We start from the raw sequence: 21,857 nt of genomic DNA on the forward strand, positions 1-21,857 counted from the left end.
TTCAGATGCAAGAACTCTGGCGCATAACTCTTTTCCTGACCCCTCTGCCGCTGCCGCCCAGTACCCGCAGGTGTACTAGAGGTGGCAGGGGCAGAAGGGTGGGGTAAAGGGAAAGCGATCTCCTCACCAGCAGCTTCATGTAATGTAGGCGGCCACGATGCTCCTGTGCTGGTGGATGGGACAGATGGGTCGAATGTGTGGGAAGGCTGGGAAGGTGCAGATGTACCGGGGCGGTCGAAGTGTCCCTCGGTGCCGGTCTCCTCAGGGATCGCCTCAGAAGGGTCCAATCGTGCAGGCTCCCGAGTGCTGCTCTCCGTGCTGTGGAATAAAGAGAAAAAAAAACAATTAAAATAGTGACATGGTATGGCCCTGGCTGAAAAAAAAAAGTTACATCTAAACATTTTTTTGTCACATGTGGTGTGTAATATTTACCTTCTGGTGAGCATTGTCTCCCGGAGGAACGACAGGGCTCGTGCGTACTTGTACTTGCTCCTGCGTCCTCCAGATCCACTCGGGGCCCGCATCTCTTTATTGAACTCCTTCTTGAAACGATCCCTCACAGACCGCCACCGCTTCACAATTCTCTCCCCTGAAACGAGAAAGGACAAAGTGGTTAGTATACAACATCAGTGTTTCCCAAACTCCAGTCCTCATGGTCCCCAGGGGTCATGTTTTCAGGATTTCCAAAGTAAATAGAAATCCTGAACACATGATCCGTGGGGACCACGAGGACTGGAGTTCGGGAAACACTGGTTTAAATCAAGCAACCGGTACTGTATATACTTACGCTCTTTAATCTGGGCCCGAGCTTCGAGGTCCTCCCAGCGGTCCACAAGGAGCGAACAGATTTCCTCCCACAGTCGTCGGGTAACGATCAGGTCAGCGTGGCGTCGGTCAGCCATATTCCAGAGCGGCTCCCTTTCTCTGACGAGATCGATGAGGCGGTCCACATCAATCCCTCCATCCTCACCATCAGAGTCGGGAGCACGCTGTGAAGGCTGTTAAAGAAAAAGACAAAAATAACATAATTAGCCTCCACAAAAGAAATGAAATAAAAAGTGCAAAAAAAACAAAGCAAAAATATTTATACTTACACGCTGGTGACCGCCGCGTTGCTGTCACCGACGACCCTGGGAGGCACTGCGAGGACCTCTTGGCCGAGCACCAGATTGGGAAGACTAGAGAAGAAAACAAAAAATGTTATGTCTTTGGATGTAGGCATTTGTTTGCTGTGTGTGGTCTGCAGAACATTGTTTTCTATGTGTTGTGTGTAGTGTGATGTTGTGTTTCTGCGTTTGATGCAAAAAACTTACCAATTGTGAGCCCACTCCAAGTGTCTGTCCACCCCTTCCTTCTTCTTCTGGGAGCTCCTCTTCATCTTGTGATTCCTGTTTTGAAATAAAAGGCAATGAATACACATATATTACAGAGATGATGGATTTTGGAAATAAAAACTTACCGTCAAACGCTGACGATGCGAGGGAGGGCTCCCTGAAGATGTGCTGTCTTCCTCATGGCCAGACTCCATGGCTGTGGGTGGTGTTTCTGCTGCTGCCATTGCTGCTGCTGCTGCTGCATCTATTGGGCGGCTGTTGAATAAAGAGAAACAAAGGGCCAATGAATATCTTGATATTCCATAGCCCTAGTTTGGAGGAATGGGGGATTTGATAATTACCGTCTCTCATCTGCTGCTGGACTCCCCTCCTGCTGTTCAGCATGCTGCTCCATTTGGGGTGGTGCTGATGGTGCTGCTGCTGCAGATGTCTGCTGCCTTCTCCTGCTCCTGGTTCTTGGCTTGGGTGGCATGTTGGGTGTGGCTGAGGGTCCCATTGTCTTGCTTTTATATATGTCCTGTGGGCAGAGCTACTGAGCATGCTCAGACCAAAGAAACCGGATCCGGCCGGCAGATCCGGCTGTTGCCGGATCCAGCGCATTGCGGCGCTCATAGGCTTTCATTGTATGAAAAAGCCGGACACGCCGTATCCGGCGTGTCCGCCTTTTTCGACGGATACAAAAAACGTTACCGTCAACGTTTTTTCCAGACGCCGGATCGCGTCACATTGCCGGATCCGGCGAAAATCGGATGAAACGCATGGCCATCCGGCTCGATCCGGCTCTAATGCAAGTCAATGGGGGGGAAACCGGATCCGGCATTGCATTTCGACGGATCCGGTTTTAGTCAAAAGCGCCGGATCGCGCCTGAAGCAGAAAACCTGATGTGTGAAAGAGGCCTAAGACCTTGTATTGATTATCGTGCCCTCAACAAAATTACTGTTAAATATCAGTATCCGTTACCCCTGATTTCTGATCTATTCTCCAGAGTTAAAGGTGCTTGCTGGTTTACCAAGCTTGACATCAGGGGGGCGTATAATCTTATTCGCATTAAGCATGGGGATGAATGGAAGACGGCATTTAATACTCCGGAGGGACATTTTGAGTACCTGGTGATGCCTTTTGGGCTCACTAATGCCCCTTCTGTCTTCCAGTGCTTCATGAACGATATTTTCCGAGATTTTGTCGATAAATTTTTGATTATCTATCTGGATGATATTTTGATCTTCTCCAAGGATTGGGATTCTCATGTGGAACATATTCGGACTGTGTTCCGGATCTTGAGGGAGAATTCCCTGTATGTCAAAGGATCTAAATGCCCTTTTGGAGTACAGAGGATTTCTTTTTTGGGATTTATTTTGTCCCCGTCAACTATTGAAATGGACCCGGCCAAGGTACAGGCCATTCACGATTGGGTTCAGCCCACTTCTTTGAAGGCCCTCCAGAAGTTTTTGGGTTTTGCTAATTTTTATCGGAAATTTATAGCAAAATTTTCTAGTATTGCCAAGCCATTGACTGATTTGACTAAAAAGGGTGCTGATGTGTTAAATTGGTCTCCGGAGGCTGTTTCTTCCTTTCAGGAGTTGAAGCGAAGATTCACCTCCGCCCCGGTTTTGCAGCAACCTGATGTCTCACTTCCATTCCAGGTAGAGGTGGATGCTTCTGAGATTGGTGCAGGAGCTGTTTTGTCCCAAAAGGATCCTGTAACATCTAAAATGAATCCCTGTGCTCTCTTTTCCCGAAAGTTCTCTCCATCTGAGCGTAACTATGATGTGGGGAATAGGGAACTGCTGGCCACGAAATGGGCATTTGAGGAGTGGAGACATTGGTTGGAGGGAGCTAAGCATCAAGTCGTGGTCCTCACTGACCACAAGAATTTGATTTACCTAGAGTCGGCTAAGCGCTTGAACCCTAGACAGGCTAGGTGGGCCTTGTTTTTTACACGTTTTGATTTTGTGGTTTCTTTTCTTCCTGGAACAAAGAATGTCAAGGCAGACGCCCTCTCTAGGAGCTTCCTTGCTGATTCTCCTGTGGTGACCAAGCCTGCTACCATCTTAGGCGAAGGGGTAGTTCTTTCTGCCATCTCGCCCGATTTGAGACGTGCTCTGGAAGAGTTCCAGGAGGACAAACCTGAGCATTGTCCCAGTGGAAAGTTGTATGTTCCTGACCAGTGGAAGAAGAGAGTAATGTCTGAAGTTCATTGCTCTGCTTTGGCTGGTCATCCAGGTATTTTTGGTACTAGAGATCTGGTGAGTCGGTTTTTGTGGTGGCCCTCCTTGTCTCGTGATGTCAGGAATTTTGTGCAGTCCTGTGGGACGTGCTCCCGGTCTAAATCGTGTTCTCGCTCTAGTGGGTTGTTGATGCCTTTGCCTGTCCCCAAGAGGCCATGAACCCATATTTCAATGGATTTCATCTCTGATATGCCTGTCTCTCAGAGGATGACTGTTATTTGGGTGATTTGTGATAGGTTCTCTAAGATGGTTCATCTTGTACCACTCCCTAAGTTGCCGTCTTCCTCTGAGTTGGTGCCCCTGTTTTTACAACAGGTGGTTCGTTTGCACGGGATTCCTGAGAACATTGTATCTGACAGAGGAGTCCAGTTTGTGTCTAGATTTTGGAGAACTTTCTGTTCCAGGCTGGGAATTCAGTTGTCCTTCTCCTCTGCTTTTCACCCTCAGAGCAATGGGCAGACAGAGAGAACAAACCAGACCTTGGAGTTATATTTGAGATGTTTTATTTCTGCTGATCAGGATGATTGGGTTTCATTTTTGCCCTTGGCCGAATTTGCTTTGAATAATAGAGCTAGTTCTGCCACTTTGATGTCACCTTTTTTTTGTAACTTTGGGTTTCATCCTCGATTTTCTTCAGGGCAGGTGGAGCCCTCTGCCTGCCCAGGTGTTGACACTGTGGTGGAGAGAATGCACCAGATCTGGGACCAAGTGGTGGATAAGTTATCTCTCTCCCAGGAAAAGGCCCAGCGGTTTTCCAACCGACATAGGACCATTGGTCCCCAGTTTAAGGTTGGTGATATGGTGTGGTTATCATCAAAAAATATTGCTTTGAAGGTGGCTTCTCCTAAGTTTAAGCCTAGATTTATTGGACCTTACAAGATTGTGGAGATTATTAATCCGGTCTCTTTTCGTTTGGCTCTTCCTGTCACATTTAAAATCCATAATGTGTTCCATAAATCTTTGTTGAAGAGGTTTGTTGAACCTGTTGTTCCGGGGGTGGCACCTCCAGACCCTGTATTGGTTGAAGGTAACATGGAGTATGAGGTAGAGAAAGTATTGGATTCCCGTCTGGCTAGACGGAGACTCCAGTATTTGGTTAAGTGGAAGGGTTATGGTCAGGAGGATAATTCCTGGGTCTCTGCCTCTGATATTCATGCCAAACGATTGGTGCGTGCCTTTCATCGGGCTCACCCTGATCGCCCTGGTGGCGTAGTTGAGGGTTCGGTGACCCCTCCTCAAGGGGGAGGTACTGTTGTGAGTTCATTTTCCCCTTCATTACTGAGGCCCGAGGAACTCCCTCTTCTGGTAAAGAAAGGTAGTGAGCCTGATTGTCAAACACCTGAGGCTGATGATGAGGACTGGCTGAGTGGAGTTACGGACTGGATATAAGGCTGCCGACGCCCTTCTGCCTTGCGGGTGATTTCTCTGTGGGATCCTTGGAGACCAGTCTGAATTCCTGCTCCTCCAAAGCTAAGTTTGCTGCTCGGCCTTTTGCTTTTGTGCCTTGACTTTGTTTTTGCTTTGTTTTTCTGGATTTCTGCCATTCCCTGCTGGGGTGTGCTGAATTCATTTAGCTCTGTCTTCTGAAAATACCTGAGTGCTGATTCAGTTTTTGAAGCCTAGCTGCTTCAGGGCCTTTTTCATATCAGCTGGTTGGCTTATGTCTTTGATAGGGTTTTGGCAGATTGCAGATGGCAGCCTTCCTGTCCTTTCCTATCTAGGTAGTTTTGGGGCCCCGTCTTTGCTCAGTCTATCTTTCTGTCTGTGTTAGTATTTTCATCTTGCTTCACCGTCATTATATGTTGGGGGCTGCCTATTGCTTTGGGGTCTGCTCTGGGGCAGTTTAGATTTCCCCTTTCTTTCTTTAGGCCTATGTATTTCTCCGGCTGTGATCGAGGGGTCTAGGGCATTGTAGGAACCCCCCACGGCTACTGCTAGTTGTGTTGATAGGTTCAGGGGTCTGCAATCTGATAGTTGCCAACTTCTCTGGTTTTCTGGACTTAGCTTGTATTTCTGCTTTTGCCTCCTACGGTGACTCATTCATAACACAGTAAGAACTACATCAAAGCATGTGCTGATTAACAATAGTAATTACCTTGATAGATGAAGTGATGTATATTATAAGGGTATTGTTTCGGAGATATATTTATATACATATGTATAAATATATAGTGACAATAGTAAAGGTATTGTGTTATGTATGAAATAAAATAAAATTGGAATATAACCAGGAAAAAGAAGGGGAAAAGTTTACCTGATCTATGTAAGCATATGGCCTACGGTACATAGTGGTAGGAGCGTTTTCATATTTCCTGAGAGGATCAGGTATCAATTAATTTCACCTGGGGTGAGACCATGTAATTTCGGTTTTATCTGTGTAAGTGCTGGTAGAATCTTAGCAATATTCTTTGTTACATGAAATGAACCAGAAAGCATTAAGAAAATTAAAGTTATAGGCTTTATTCACTAGTGGCGAAGACTAGTTCCTTGCCATGTATCTAAGTACCATTGCCAAGAAAGAATGGGTTGTATGGTATCCCTGGTTCTTAGTACCTGTGACCCTTTTCATCTAGCCCTCTTTCATAGTTAAAGGTAACCTGTCAGCAGGATTGTGCATAGTAACCTCCAGACAGTGTCAGGTTGGCGCCATTGTACTGATTAAAATGATACCTTAGTTGATGAAATCCATCTTATGGTTGTTTAATTTTTGTTTTCAGTTTTGAGTTAATGATATGCTCGTGTTCCATGGTGGCCTGTGGGGGTTGCCTTTATATGGTGCTCTGATTAGGTATTCATGTGTATGGCTTTTGACAGGTCACTGATCAGTGACCTGCCCCTTATTTTACATACCGTATTTTTCGGACTATAAGATGCACCCCAGATTTTCAGATGGAAAATAGGGGAAAAAATTAATGTGTCAAATGGGTGTCCATCTTACAGTGCAAATTCATCTTACCAGGGAAAATCAGCAGCGCTGGTAGAGTGTGGTCACAGGGGGTGTTCAGTGGTCCCATGGTATGACTCCCATCTCAGACTGGTGGGGCAGGTTCGGTGGTACTAGTGGTGCGGGGGCTCTGCTGACATTTTCTGAAAGCCATGAGCCCCTGCACATCCATTGCTGTAATGCGATGGCCTCCGGGAAAACCCATCCCAGGCTGGTGCAGCATGTTTGGCAGTGTTCTGTTGTTCAGCGGTGCTCTGTGGTGCAGAGGGCTCTGCCACCATTTTGTGAAAGCCCGGAGGCCCCCAGCACATCCATTGCTGCAATGCGGTGTCCTCTGGGAAAATGGCCTCATGCTCAGATTGAGATCTCGGGACAGGATCTTGTTGCCGAGATCTCAATCTGAGCATGCGCCAACCCCGGCGGCCATTTTCCCGGAGGCCACCACATCACAGCAATGGATATGCGGGCGGTCTCTGGGCTTTCACAAAATGCCAGCGGAGCACCCTGCACCACAGAGCACTGCCGAGCCTGCCGCACCAGCCTGGGAAGGGAGTTTGATCATTGCTTTGCATAGTCAGACAAGGACCGCCGGAGAATCGTGCGACTCCTGCTGCCGCCACACTACTTGTAAGTACAGTGGGGAAAAAAAGTATTTAGTCAGTCAGCAATAGTGCAAGTTCCACCACTTAAAAAGATGAGAGGCATCTGTAATTTACATCATAGGTAGACCTCAACTATGGGAGACAAACTGAGAAAAAAAAATCCAGAAAATCACATTGTCTGTTTTTTTTTTCATTTTATTTGCATATTATGGTGGAAAATAAGTATTTGGTCAGAAACAAAATTTCATCTCAATACTTTGTGATATATCCTTTGTTGGCAATGACAGAGGTCAAACGTTTTCTGTAAGTCTTCACAAGGTTGCCACACACTGTTGTTGGTATGTTGGCCCATTCCTCCATGCAGATCTCCTCTAGAGCAGTGATGTTTTTGGCTTTTCGCTTGGCAACACGGACTTTCAACTCCCTCCAAAGGTTTTCTATAGGGTTGAGATCTGGAGACTGGCTAGGCCACTCCAGGACCTTGAAATGCTTCTTACGAAGCCACTCCTTCGTTGCCCTGGCGGTGTGCTTTGGATCATTGTCATGTTGAAAGACCCAGCCACGTTTCATCTTCAATGCCCTTGCTGATGGAAGGAGGTTTGCTCTCAAAATCTCACGATACATGGCCCCATTCATTCTTTCATGTACCCGGATCAGTCGTCCTGGCCCCTTTGCAGAGAAACAGCCCAAAAGCATGATGTTTCCACCACCATGCTTTACAGTAGGTATGGTGTTTGATGGATGCAACTCAGTATTCTTTTTCCTCCAAACACGACAAGTTGTGTTTCTACCAAACAGTTCCAGTTTGGTTTCATCAGACCATAGGACATTCTCCCAAAACTCCTCTGGATCATCCAAATGCTCTCTAGCAAACTTCAGATGGGCCCGGACATGTACAGGCTTAAGCAGTGGGACACGTCTGGCACAGCAGGATCTGAGTCCATGGTGGCGTAGTGTGTTACTTATGGTAGGCCTTGTTACATTGGTCCCAGCTCTCTGCAGTTCATTCACTAGGTCCCCCCGCGTGGTTCTGGGATTTTTGCTCACCGTTCTTGTGATCATTCTGACCCCACGGGGTGGGATTTTGCGTGGAGCACCAGATCGAGGGAGATTATCAGTGGTCTTGTATGTCTTCCATTTTCTAATTATTGCTCCCACAGTTGATTTCTTCACTCCAAGCTGGTTGGCTATTGCAGATTCAGTCTTCCCAGCCTGGTGCAGGGCTACAATTTTGTTTCTGGTGTCCTTTGACAGCTCTTTGGTCTTCACCATAGTGGAGTTTGGAGTCAGACTGTTTGAGGGTGTGCACAGGTGTCTTTTTATACTGATAACAAGTTTAAACAGGTGCCATTACTACAGGTAATGAGTGGAGGAAAGAGGAGACTCTTAAAGAAGAAGTTACAGGTCTGTGAGCGCCAGAAATCTTGATTGCTTGTTTCTGACCAAATACTTATTTTCCACCATAATCTGCAAATAAAATGAAAAAAAAAAACAGACAATGTGATTTTCTGGATTTTTTTTTCTCAGTTTGTCTCCCATAGTTGAGGTCTACCTATGATGTAAATTACAGACGCCTCTCATCTTTTTAAGTGGTGGAACTTGCACTATTGCTGACTGACTAAATACTTTTTTTCCCCACTGTATATTCCGACTATAAGACGCACCCCCATTTTCCACCAAAATTTTTTAGGGAAAAAGTGTGTCTTATAGTCCGAAAAATACGATAATGAATATATATATATATATAATGCCTGCGCTGCAGCATGATCGCATGTGTAATGTGTATTAAATTGCTTTATTTGATGACATATGTAAATTCTTTTTTTTTTTTTTCTTTTAAAACATCCTTCAAGATGGATATCATTGATAGCTGCTACTGCACAGGCACTGGTGGTGCCATCTTGGAGGAGGCATTTTTTTTTATAAAGAATTTACTTTTATCATCAAATAAAGCAAAGTGATCATGCTGTAGCGCAGACAGTATACAGTGGGGAAAAAAAGTATTTAGTCAGCCACCAATTGTGCAAGTTCTCCCACTTAAAAAGATGAGAGAGGCCTGTAATTGACATCATTGGTAGACCACAACTATGAGAGTCAAAATGAGAAATCAAATCCAGAAAATCACCTTGTCTGATTTAGCAAGATTTATTTTGCAAATTATGGTGGAAAATAAGTATTTGGTCACTTAAAAACATGCAAGATTTCTGGCTCTCACAGACCTGTAACTTCTTCTTTAAGAAGCTCCCCTGTCCTCTACTCAATACACTTAAAAACATGCAAGATTTCTGGCTCTCACAGACCTGTAACTTCTTCTTTAAGAGGTTCCTCTGTCCTCTACTCAATACCTGTTGTAATGGCACCTGTTTGATCTTGTTATCAGAATAAAAGACACCTGTCTGCAACCTCAAGCAGTCACACTCCAAACACCACTATGGTGAAGACCAAAGAGCTGTCGAAGGACACCAGAAACAAAATTGTAGCCCTGCACCAGGCTGGGAAGACTGAATCTGCAATAGAGAAGCAGCTTGGTGTGATGAAATCAACTGTGGGAGAAATAATAAGAAAAAGGAAGACATGCAAGACCACTGATAATCTCCCTCAATCTGGGGCTCCATGCAAGATCTCACCCCGTGTGGTCAAAATAATCACAAGAACGGTGAGCAAAAATCCCAGAACCACACGGGGGACCTAGTGAATGACCTGCATAGAGCTGGGACCACCGTAACAAAGGCTACCATCAGTAACACACTGCACCACCAGGGACTCAGATCCTGCAGTGCCAGATGTGTCCCCATGCTTAAGCCAGTACGTGTCCAGGCCCATCTGAAATTTGCTATAGAGCATTTGGATTATCCAGAAGGGTATTGGGAGAATGTCTTATGGTCTGATGAAGCCAAAGTAGAACTGTTTAGTAGAAATAAAACTTGTTGTGTTTGGAGGAAACAGAATGCTGAGTTGCATCCAAAGAGCACCATACCTACTGTGGAGCATGGGGGTGGCAACATCATGTTTTGGGGCTGTTTCTCTTCAAAGGGACCAGGATGACTGATTCATGTACATGAAAGACTGAATGGGGCCATGTATTGTGAGATTTTGAGTGCAAATCTCCTTCCATCAGCAAGAGCATTGAAGATGAGTCATGTTATTATTATTATTTTATTATATGGATGGGTCTTTCAGCATGATAATGATCCCAAACACATCACCAGGGCAACAAAGGAGTGGTTTTGTAAGAAGCATATGAAGGTCCTGAAGTGGCCTAGCTAGTCTCCAGATCTCAACCCCATAGAAAACTTTTGGAGGGATTTGAAAGTCTGTGGTGCCCAGTAACAGTTCCAAAACATCACTGCTCTAGAGGAGATCTGCATGGAGGAATGGGCCAACATACCACTAACAGTGTGTGCCAACCTTGTGAAGATGTAGGTTCCTAGCAGGTTCGCAGGATGCAGTGACGAGACACGAGACTGAGTGTGGTTTGTGGAATAAACTTTTATAAAACTGTAGCCGCGGGGCTATATTGAGCTAACAACAAATGTAAACCACAATCAGTCCACGCAGGGACTCAACAACCCTAACAACACTTTTCTTATGGTGCATGCGACTAACCCGGTTTGCCCGGTTGCTATAGGCCACGTATGACCAAACTGGGGGGTCCTTATCTCATATAGCACACTTATCTTTCCAGGGGTCTGTCCGGATGACAGGCGTGGCCACGTAGAGATCACTGATGCGGCTGCCTTGATGCCTCGATATTCCGGGGTGAAACGCAGGTTAACGCAGTGCACCAGGACGGTTCCTTTTTGCACAGTAGCCAGGGAACGGGCCACCAGTATGCCAGGAGGCAAGCGCTCTGAGTGACATGGCTCCACCTGCACCTCCACACCCTCCAAGGGTATTGGGGCTCGAATGGGCAGGGCCACCAGTCTGTCCAGGAGGTAACACAAGCAGGGGAGTCACTGGTGTGATGACCTTACCCAGAGCCTCGCCTTCCTGGCGGTCCTGATGTACCCGTGCTCCCCGCACCAGCTGCTGGAATACCTGTCCCTGGGCTGTGCGAGAACCCCACTGCTTCAGAATCCTCAGTGTAGGGACATTGAGCAGTAGGTTGCCGAACTCTCGTAGAACATTCATGCCTAGGGTCAGTACCACCCCTCTGTGACCAAGGGATTTACCGCACAGCGTCACTTGCACCCACACCACCCCGGCAACTGGGACCGGCAGTTGGTTGGCAGCTACTAGTCTGATCACGGGCCCCCACTGAGGCCAGGCTGCTTCCGGGAAGTTCTGTTGAAAGTATGTTGCAGGCATAGTGGTTACTTGTGACCCCATGTCCACAGGCACTGGACGGCCCGGCCCTCCACTTCTGCCCAAACCACCGGACATTTTGCTACCAAATCTTCGGGACTTCCACCACCCCTAGTTGTGGTTTTCGGCTCCGAGCTGCGTCCCCCCAGCCCAGAGCCATTTAGCTTAATGGCGGCAGGGGTGGGTATCTCCCACACCGCGGACACTCTTGGGCAAAGTGGCCTGGTTCTCCACACTCAAAACACCGGGCCTGTGTAGGCTGACCACCCCGCGGGAGCGTGATTCCCAGGAGCCAGGGTTAAAGCTAGGTCGTCCAGTCCTGGACTCGGTTCTTCTCTTTACTTCGGCCAACTCACCCTTAATACTTTTCAGCTCTTGCTTCATCTCTTCCACCCACTGAGGTTCCTCGACTACATTCGCGGAGGCCTCCACACCTCGGACTTTCCCCACGGGGACCGCCATCCCCTGCTCCTGCTCTCGAGCACGTGCCTGACTTCCCACCTCTGAAAAATGTATTCAGGGATTCATTCTGATCTGTTCCCGCAGTGCCTGTTTGACTAATGGATCTCGCAAACCAGTCACCAGTAGGTCACATAGGGTAATGTCAACAGGTCCTGCCCCTACCCCGTCCTTTCTTTCTATAGCCGTATGCAATTCTTGGAGGACATTAATATACTCTGTGATCGTCTCCCCCTCTAGTTGCATCCGACTAAACAAACGGGTTCTTAATTCTCCCACATCAGTAGGGTCCCCATGGGTCTGTTCTACTATCTGTAACACTTTTTCAAAAGTGTTTCGGTGCCCCGGAAGTTTCAACATCACTGACCTCCGCACCTCCCCGTCCAGTGCCATGAATGCCACCTCAGCCTCCAGATCAGGGGTCATTGGGTGCATCCGGAAGAGCCCCCGCATCCGCTCTGTCCAGCTCCATAGCATAGTATTGGAACCGGAAAATCTAGGCAGGTTGTTCAGCATGGCCCCCAATGATATGCTGGTACGGGGACCCTCCTCATTTGTAGAGTTTACAGCTCTACCCTGATCTGGGGCACCACTGTCTGTGCTCGGAGACTGCATCCTGCTGACTACGCCAAGTGTAGGGTCCTAGCAGATTCGCAGGATGCAGTGACGAGACACGAGACTGAGTGTGGTTTGTGGAATAAACTTTTATAAAACTGTAGCCGCGGGCTATATTGAGCTAACAACAAATGTAAACAACAATCAGTCCACGCAGGGACTCAACAACCCTAACAACACTTTTCTTATGGTGCATGTGACTTACCCGGTTTGCCCGGTTGCTATAGGCCACGTATGACTTATCTCATATAGTACACTTATCTTTCCAGGGGTCTGTCCGGATGACAGGCGTGGCCGCGTAGAGATCACTGATGCAGCTGCCTTGACGCCTCGATATTCCGGGGTGAAACTGGGCTTGACAGACCCTTGAAATAGCGATGCCGGTGGGGCGCAACAGGCCCTGAAGAAACGATGACGGTGGGGCGCAACAGGCCCTGATGAAAACAATGATGGTGGGGTGCAGCAGGCCCTGAAGAAAACGATGATGGTGGGGTGCAACAGGCCCTGAAGAAAAGATGACAGTGGGGCGCAACAGGCCCTGAAGAAACGATGACGGTGGGGCGCAACAGGCCCTGAAGAAACTGTGCCGATGGGAGCAACAGGCGTCCCCTTGCGACTCTCGTCTCACAGCAGAGTCATGACGCAGTCTCTAAATATAACCGTTCACCAACCTCTGCTCAGGGTCCCTTAGCAAACCGGACGGGGGCCCCTACTGCCGCCAGTAGTGAGGTGGCGCCCCCTGGGGCCGGTGATGACAGGACCGCAGCTGTGGGAGAAGGCAGGGGGGCAGTGTCCTGACCGCTGTAAAGGAATGGTCTCTAGTCGCAGCGGTCAGTGGAGGTCGTGGACTTGTCACAGCAGGGAGGGAAACAGCACGGGCGGCTGTATGCGTCCGTAGGAAGGGAGCGGCCGCCGGTGCAAGGCTCTCACGTGTCACTAGTCGGTAAGTCCGCAGCTTTCCTTTCACAGGGCCCTGTCGGTCTCTCCACAACACACCGTTCGCTCCCTCGGTCCTCTCTGTCTCACCCGACTTCTTGTCTGTTGCCTGGCTCTCTCTCAACTGCCACTTCAGCGCGCCCCCTGCTCCTGTTAAGCTTGCCCCGCCCCCTGTTTCCCTGACAACTTCAGTCAAGTCTTTTCTTTTACTGTCCTCCCAGCATCGTTCCCTCAGGAACCCTGATGGCGGTCCCCTGGGCACCTGTCCCTTCACTGTCTGGGAGTCCTCCTCCCCACAAAGACTTACAGAAAACGTTTTGACCTCTGCCATTGCCAACAAAAGATACATAACAAAATATTGAGATGAACTTTTGTTAGTAACCAAATACTTATTTCCCAACATAATTTGCAAAATAAATCTTGCCAAATCAGACAATGAGATTTTCTGGATTTGTTTTCTCATTTTGACGCTCTCTCTACCTATGGTGTCAATTACAGGCCTCTCTCATCTTTTCAATTTGGAGAACTTGCACAATTGGTGGCTGACTAAATACTTTTTCCCCACTATATATATATATATATATATATATATAACATTAATTATGTAAAATAAGAGGCAGGTCACTGAGGGATGCAGTCTGCAGAATGCAGGAATGCAGTCTGCATTACGAATACCTAATCAGAGCACCACATGAAGACCCCCCACAGGTTCAACGACAACCACAAGATAGATTTCATCAAGCAAGGTATCATTTTAATCAGTATAACTGTGCCGACCTGATCCTGTCTATAGGTTACTCTGCACAATCCTGCTGACAGGTTCCCTTTAACAGATGCAGCTTGAATTTTTACAATTGGAGTTCAGGGGTCAGTTGTTGTTCAATTGATATCTTTGAAGGGGTGTAATAGACAACATGGACCCCCTCTATAAGCTCAGTGTAAACAGTCCTAAAAAAAACAGCATCTTCCATGTATTGCATACAAGGGCATTCAGGCAAAATGTATATTTCATTTCTGTGTGCATTGCAGCTAAAGTGGGTTTCCGAAGCTAAATTGCACATAGGATTAATTTAAAGAAAGGTCCACAAGAGTGGGGCTGGATTCATTTTGATCAAGACATGGTATAGATGACAATAATACTGTAAAATGCCAGCTAGTAGCACTAAAGAAGGGATGTGATCCTTTTCTTGGAATTAAGGAAAGTGTTACCTGTTGTGATGAGAGTCTATGGAGTAATATTTCTCCTTATGGAAAGTGAGATGCCTCACATGCCAGGGTAAGAGGCTTTTGTAATGTTCTCTGAAAAAATAAATATGCAAATTATATCTTCAAAGAGGAAAAGGACTTGAATTATAGTGCCATCATTTGAAAGTAGCAATCCTAAATGTCAATATCAACGCTTTAACAAGCCCTGTCTCATGACTTAAGAAAAATATGCAAATTGTCACTTCAGAGAAGAAGAGGGCTTGAACTGCCATCTATTAATAGCAGCAGTCCTAAAAATCAATATTGATACTATTTATTATTAATATTTAATTTTTCAGAGGAACAATGGATGGCCAATAACTCTCGCTACCCTGGCATGTAACTCTATGAGGAGAAATGTTACCACTTAGACCCCATTCAGAGGCCTCTCATACAGCAAAATAAGATCATATGCTTTGCACTCAGGAGGGATAACACCCTGGAACAAGTTTATGAAAATTGAGATTCTGGTTGGCTTTTATTCTAAGTCATGTGACAAGGTTGGTTAAAGGGTCGATATTAACTTTTATGATTGCAACTTCCAATAGGTGGCACAAGAATCCAAGTCCTTTTTACCTACTGATGTGATGAAATCGGTTTCAACTTATCTATGGCACCCCTACATATAGCATTATTATTACCACGTGCACAATGCCTAAACACACAGATTATTATTATTATTATACATTTATATAACGCATTTATTCCATAGCGCTTTACATGTGAAAAGGGGAAATATAGACAAGTATAATAAACATGTGTAATACAAGGGACACACAAGTACAGAAGCAGAGAGGATCCTGCCCGCGAGGGCAGACAGTCTACAAGGATGGGTGAGGATACAGTAGAAGAGGGTAGAGCAGGTCGTGCGGTGGTTCAGTAGACCGAGGATCATTGCAGGCTCTAAGCTTGTTGGAACAGGTGGGTCTTCAGGTTCTTCTTGAAGGTTTCCGTTGATGGTGAGAGTCTGATGTGTTGCGGCAGAGAGTTTCAGAGTATGGGGGAAGTCTTGTATGCGGTTGTGGGAAGAAGAGATAAGGGGGGAGTAGAGAAGGAGATCTTGATACAATGCTGATGTATATTCAGTTATTCACAGTGTGTTTTTAAAATAAAATAACCTTCTCAAAATATTAATATTGTATAAGTCCAAAAGAGTTTGGGCAAAAACAATACTTTGATGAAAGATGCTGTTTAAATAACACCCACACTCCTGCCTTTAGCTTTTTGAATTCCAAATAGGCCTAATTATAACAGAAACTGCACTTAAAAAGAAAATGTGCCTTTAAAGTTGGTTTATATTTGTGCAGTGGGTCTTTTTGGAGAGTGGAGCTTATAAATAATGTATTCAATTAGACAACACATTTGCTGTTATGTAGGAGTCTAAAAAGTCAGTGCAAAATGTTATTCTTGTATTGCTGACATTATAAATACTTCATGGCTGGAAGGGCTGGAAATTCAGCCATATACTTCAATGGCATTATGTCTTCCTGATCCTGTATGAACTCTGGATTCTGTTAAAAATGTATTAATAATTTTATTATTGTATTATTTTGAACAGTTCTTTTCTCTGCCCAAGGCACACAATACAGTTTTCCATGCAACAGGGCAATATATTCAAGGCTACAAATACTACAAAGTGGCAGTGTTAAAAGCAAAGACTTTAAGAGTCAGGACAGTAAACACTGATGTTTTTCCCCAAGCTCATTGTCTCCCATTAATTAGAATAAAAATGAGCTAATTTGCATATTTGCCCTAGGGATCATTGCTTGTGGGAATCCCTGTGCTAATTTGATCTCCACAAGGAGAATCTGAATACCAGTGTGTCATTTATAATGTAAAATGCTGGTCAGTTAGTCATGGCAGACAATACATAACATACATAGTTTTGTAAGAGTTTTTATCTTATTTATTTCTTGTTGATTATATTGTTTACATATTATGGACAGATAAGCAATTTGCTGAAAAAATTTAAAGAAACACTCAAAACCTCGAAAACCTACTTCAGAAACCCGGCAGAATCTTCCAAGTTCAGTTTCTTCCTAAAAATTAGCATTAAACCTGCACATTATTTTAGGGATTGTCCAGCCTTAGACTACAAGTCTGCAGTCACAAACTGTGCACTGTGAGAACTCACTGGTGCTGGGAGTGGGCCATAGTATTGTAAGGAGGATGTCATGATCCAGGTTGGATCTGACAGAGTAAATGCACAAAGTAACCTTTTTTTCCCCTTGGCTGTGTGCCAAAGGTGGTTTTGCCCCCGGTGGCCATTAGGGTCTTTGCACTGTGGTGATTTCAGTTGTAGTTTTTCCCCCCGGTGGCCATTAGGGTCATTGCACTGTGGTGATTTCAGTTGTAGTTTTTCCCCCTGGTGGCCATTAAGGTCATTGCACTGTGGTGATTTCAGTTGTAGTTTTTCCCCCCGGTGGCCATTAGGGTCATTGCACTCTGATTACCTTAGTTTGTGCACTTAATTATGTAACAGGTGTGGTAGCTCTATAAGAGAGTATCAGGTGTGCTAATCACTGTTGGTGATAAAGTATTCATTTGCAAGCAAGCCTGGGTGAAGGATGGAGCTAAAGGAGAGTCACGGGCAGCTCAGTGAGATTCCTGGAGTGTCAGCTATGATGTCTGCAAGGAGTGCTGGCATGGCATGGTTGAGTCGCAGTTATGGTGTCAGAAAGGAGTTCGTTCATGGATCAGTGGAGTGGCAGCTGCGGTGTAGAGCTGCACTCAAAATGCTGGACTTGGTTGCTGAGAGCTGGACTCAAGCATGCTGGACTTTTTGGCAGAAAAGCTGGACTAATTTCCGGGACTCTGTTTCTGGACAGCTGCACGCAGGTGTGGACTCTGTTTGCTCCAAGGCTGCACTATGATGCTGAGAAGGTCCGTTTCTGGACAGCGCACCCAGATGTCGGACACGGTGGAGGAAAAGATGCACGCAGGTGGTGGGCTCTGTTGCTGGGAGCGTAAGCAGCAGAGCAAAGCTAAGTGGTGTTCCCCTGTTTTGTCACTTTTCCTTATGTGTGTTTAGTGCAGTGGTGGGATTAGATTCTGCAATGACCAATTCCTTAGTGAGGGTTTAGGTGCAGGGCGAGTCAGGGTTTTGAGGTTCCTGATCGTCGCCCGGTGCGGAACCAGCCTAGGGAACATTAGGAGTGTAGAGACACTGACTCGGGAGTGCAGGAGGTCTCCACTTCCCCATTTCCCTATTGCAGGGCCACCATTGTTATTGTTACCCAGGTTTTCCCTATTCCCTTTGTCTTATTGTATTAGTTACTGGCCTGCGGACAGCGTCACATAGGACAATTATACGTGCTGTGTCCTGTTGTATCAGTTACCGGCAGCTGGCTGTGTGACTCAGGACGGGGCACATGATAGAGACACCTGTACTGCGCCGGGACCGGAACTGTCGAGACTGCGCCCAGGTTGTCTGGGGGAAAGAATAGGGGACCGGACAGACCTAGTTACCTGGAAGCAGGGGGTATGGCACAAAGGAAAGCGTGCAAAGCAATGGACAGTTCTCCGATGGCGGTGACAGAGCAGATGTGTGCGTAACGTGCTCCGCTCAGTGTGCAGCAGTACCGCAACATACCGCGGGCGGCTTCACATGAGAACGCCGTTGAGACCAGCAGCAGAGGAAGGGCCAAGGGTTCCGTTAAACTGAGTGCCACGCACGGGCACAGGAACAGGACTGTTCATTGTGACCCTCTTTGCCGGACAGCACACTGCAGGCCCCCTTGTTAATAGACGCAATTCCCTTGATTTTGGCTGCACAAGTTTATGGACTAATTGTCTCAACGGGTAAAAAACAGAGACCGCCCATTGCCGCCAGAAAATATACCATGAGCTGTGGAATCTCCTCTGAGGACACTGCACCAGCCATTGTTGGGACTGCAGCCCTCATCAGATCATCCGTGGCCGAGGAAGCTACGAACACGATAAGTTGCGTGGACAGTTATCACATTGTGGTTGTCTATTTCCATATCATTTGCTCCTTTAACTATTCATCTCCCTGCTAGGAGTACATTTATTGTAAATTAATTTGTTAACCCTTGCTCTGCCTTTCTTTCGTCACTGCATCTCGCAACCTGCTTACAATGTGACCGCAAGTGTGTGATTTGCATACTTCAGTCCACAGTCCAACTAGACATATCCAGCCTTGCTCAACTGACTTGCATTGAGCAAGGCTGTGAATGTCTAGTCTGCATTTGACTGCATGTATGCAAATCGCATATTTGCAATCAGACACTTGGCGCCAGCAATGGAGAATCCTCGCAGTTCGTAGCATGTGATGTGAGGGTTCACAAGTCTCCAGTCACAGAGAGTGACTGCAGAATTATAGCCTATGGCCGGACAACCCCTTTAAGATAACCTCTTTTTACAATCCTTTTTTGACAAAAAAAGTATCATTTTAAAAGTTATTACGAGCAGTATTACAATACTTTTTTATCGTCCAAATATGTAGAGCATGTAAGTAATAGGATTTGCATTTAGACTTCTTTTTCGAAAAAGACAATTTCCAATAATTAACCATACCTGCTGCTTGTACTGAGGATTGAATATGTTTTTCTTTGTTTGTACCATGAAATATTAATAAACATGATTGCGCTTTAAGGTCTTCTGTTATAAAATCCATTACATTATAAAACAACATGACGTGAGAAGGTATGGTAATAAATGTATAATATATGGGCTTGTAAATTCCTGCACATGCAGAACGATCCTTATGTACTTTGCTAACTTAAATAAAATCTTAAGTAAGATCTTTTATTTTTTCTTAAATAGTTTTACTTCTTATCCAAATATTTTACTAGCCAGATGTTCAATAAGTTTTGTGTTATATAAAATATATCACATCTTTCTGGTTATTTCTAAAGGGGCCTCTGAAAAAATGACCCTTTTTCTGATTGGACTTCTCCAATTTACTTTGCGCTAGTTTTAATAAATGTCTCCCGCTCCTCACAACTCAAAAAAAAAGCTGAACTGAAAAGAATAGTCTCCAGCAAGTTGAAAAATAGCCTTGCAATAATCCAACCAATTCTTAGCATTGTCAGCATGTTTAGAACTCAGGATAGGGACATGACTGGCTAAGTGATATTGCTGTCTGGACAATACGAGTGTGGCCAAGTTTTTCTTTCCTAGTTTTGTTCAGCTAGTTTGCATACTTTTTTTTGCCCCAAGGAGTATTGTCTATGTCTACATGCACCATCTGGATCTCTGCAATGAGAACAACTATCCCCAGAGCTAAATTGTGTTATATTAGAATAAAGATATTTATTTACAGCCCTTAAAATATTTTTCTTGGGAAATGATAAAAAAGAATACAAATTTAAGGAGTGACTCTGGAAAACTGGAAATTATTAATCAATTTAATGGGAAAATTGACAAGACTTTGCCAATGTTAGGAATTTTACTAGCTGTGAAAAACTTCATGAATTATGTAATTTGGATAATGAGTCCACATGGAAACATAAATTTATACCACAATAAATCCTGTTTCCATCCCAAGGCAAAGCCTAAAATAAAAATCAGTTTTGACTACAGATTTGACCACTCAGAATCCTACGTCCATATGTTGCCATACCCTTGAGTCCTACAGTCCTACTTTTAAGAGCTGTTTAAGAGCTTCACTGTGGGGAGTATTGTCACTTCACATATCCTTTATAGCTGTTTATCTCTATCTATTGTAGAAGAGAAGTTGAAGAAATTGTTATTTTTGTGTATGTCATGATACTATTTTATGTCATGGTGATATTTACCTTAAACTAGATGCCCATGCAGGACTAATAAAACTATATGAATATATCATAAACTACTTTTCTGCTGTCAGATTCACAGGGTGCTGTGTAATAGCATATAAATGTATATCTTTATAGTGCTCTGTTGAATGTGGAAGTGGAACCCAGCAAAGAGATGTCATTTGTATCCGCAAAGCATCTGAAGGTTTTACAGTGGTGAAGCCACAAGAGTGTTCCTATCTTGAGCGGCCTCCCAATCAGCAGTCCTGCATTCTGAAGGCCTGTGGAGCAAAATGGTTCTTCACTGATTGGAGTGCGGTAGGTTATTGTAAAGTATCTACATTCGCAAATATGTTTGTAGTCTGTATATACTGCTTGCGCAGAATGAGCTCCAGGTGTTCTTCAGAAAATGGCATGTCCAGATGGAGATCTCGGCTCAGTTGAGTCGCTAAAGAACGTCATTGAGCTGAGACTTCAATTTTCACTAGTGCCATTTTATTGAAGAAAGCCGGGAGATCAATCTGTGCAAGCATTACCCTTGGTAAGGATGGTGCTGGCGCGAACTTTCAAACATGAGATAGATCACAAAGCAATAATCTGTCATACAGACACCAATCATCACAAACAGCATGTATTGCGCTTTACACCTGGTCCCGCCTGGTTCCCAGCCTTACGCCCCTTGCCACATTATTGTGGTCAGCCCACAGTAACCAATTATTTCTTGCACCTGGCTTAACTGGACATAGCAATGTTTCAAAAAGACCCAAGCTGTGTCGAAACGTAACCTATCGCTTACCCATTCTACCCATCATCGCTTAAATTTCATATTAAATGAGGATTCCATATTAAAATAAAATCAAACACTTTTGCTATCTTCTGAGAGTGCGGCTGGCTATCTTAGACTTGACTATTTGGAATTCTCCAGTTCAGCTGGCACCCCCCATAGTTGCTGAGTGCGCACCTTTTCCAGCAGCAGGCAGAGGTGCCTTGGCAGGAGACCCTACCCATATTCCCACACCTATGCACATAAAACATACTGCATAAAAAAGTCAAATGCTGATTAAAAAACAACCACCATGCAGATCTCTTCACTAAAGGTATGTATTCAATCAGTGTAACAACGCCATCATGGCCATGCCTTTACTTTACCATGCAAAATCGTGCTGACAGGTTCTCTTTAATTACTTCACTCCATTACTCTTGATGCATCTTTTGATGTAATTTTTCCTGGTGTTTGCTTACAAATTTATGAGCAAATTTTTTTTGGCCATTTAACACATTAGTATAGTTTAATTGTGCAGTCTCTTTCTAATTGTAGACTCATCACTTTCACATCTACAGTTTTGTGAACTTTTAGCTGTAGACCATGTCAAAATTTTATGGATTTTAGTGACTTCATTTAGCAACTTCCATTTTGTTCACCCAAAATTGCAGCATTTTTGTGGGTAAC

At 45.1% G+C, this 21,857-nt stretch overlaps 1 protein-coding gene and 1 long non-coding RNA gene across 4 annotated transcripts in view; one reads left to right on the plus strand and one right to left on the minus strand.

Moving 5' to 3' along the window:
* THSD4 (thrombospondin type 1 domain containing 4) overlaps positions 1-21,857 on the plus strand; it is a 1,135,048-nt gene that overhangs the window by 1,097,049 nt on the left and 16,142 nt on the right. For all 3 annotated transcript variants that reach the window (XM_073586946.1, XM_073586947.1, XM_073586948.1), the window contains one exon: positions 20,546-20,725. In XM_073586946.1, coding sequence (XP_073443047.1) covers positions 20,546-20,725 — 180 coding nt within the window. The remainder of the gene's footprint in view (positions 1-20,545; positions 20,726-21,857) is intronic.
* Positions 1-21,857, minus strand: part of LOC141098933 (uncharacterized) — a 71,545-nt gene that overhangs the window by 23,034 nt on the left and 26,654 nt on the right. The window lies entirely within an intron of this gene.

The sequence above is a fragment of the Dendrobates tinctorius genome, unplaced genomic scaffold (assembly GCF_039654945.1).
Source record: "Dendrobates tinctorius isolate UK_male_01 unplaced genomic scaffold, ASM3965494v1 ptg000097l, whole genome shotgun sequence".
In the NCBI taxonomy this organism is placed as follows: Eukaryota; Metazoa; Chordata; class Amphibia; order Anura; family Dendrobatidae; genus Dendrobates; species Dendrobates tinctorius.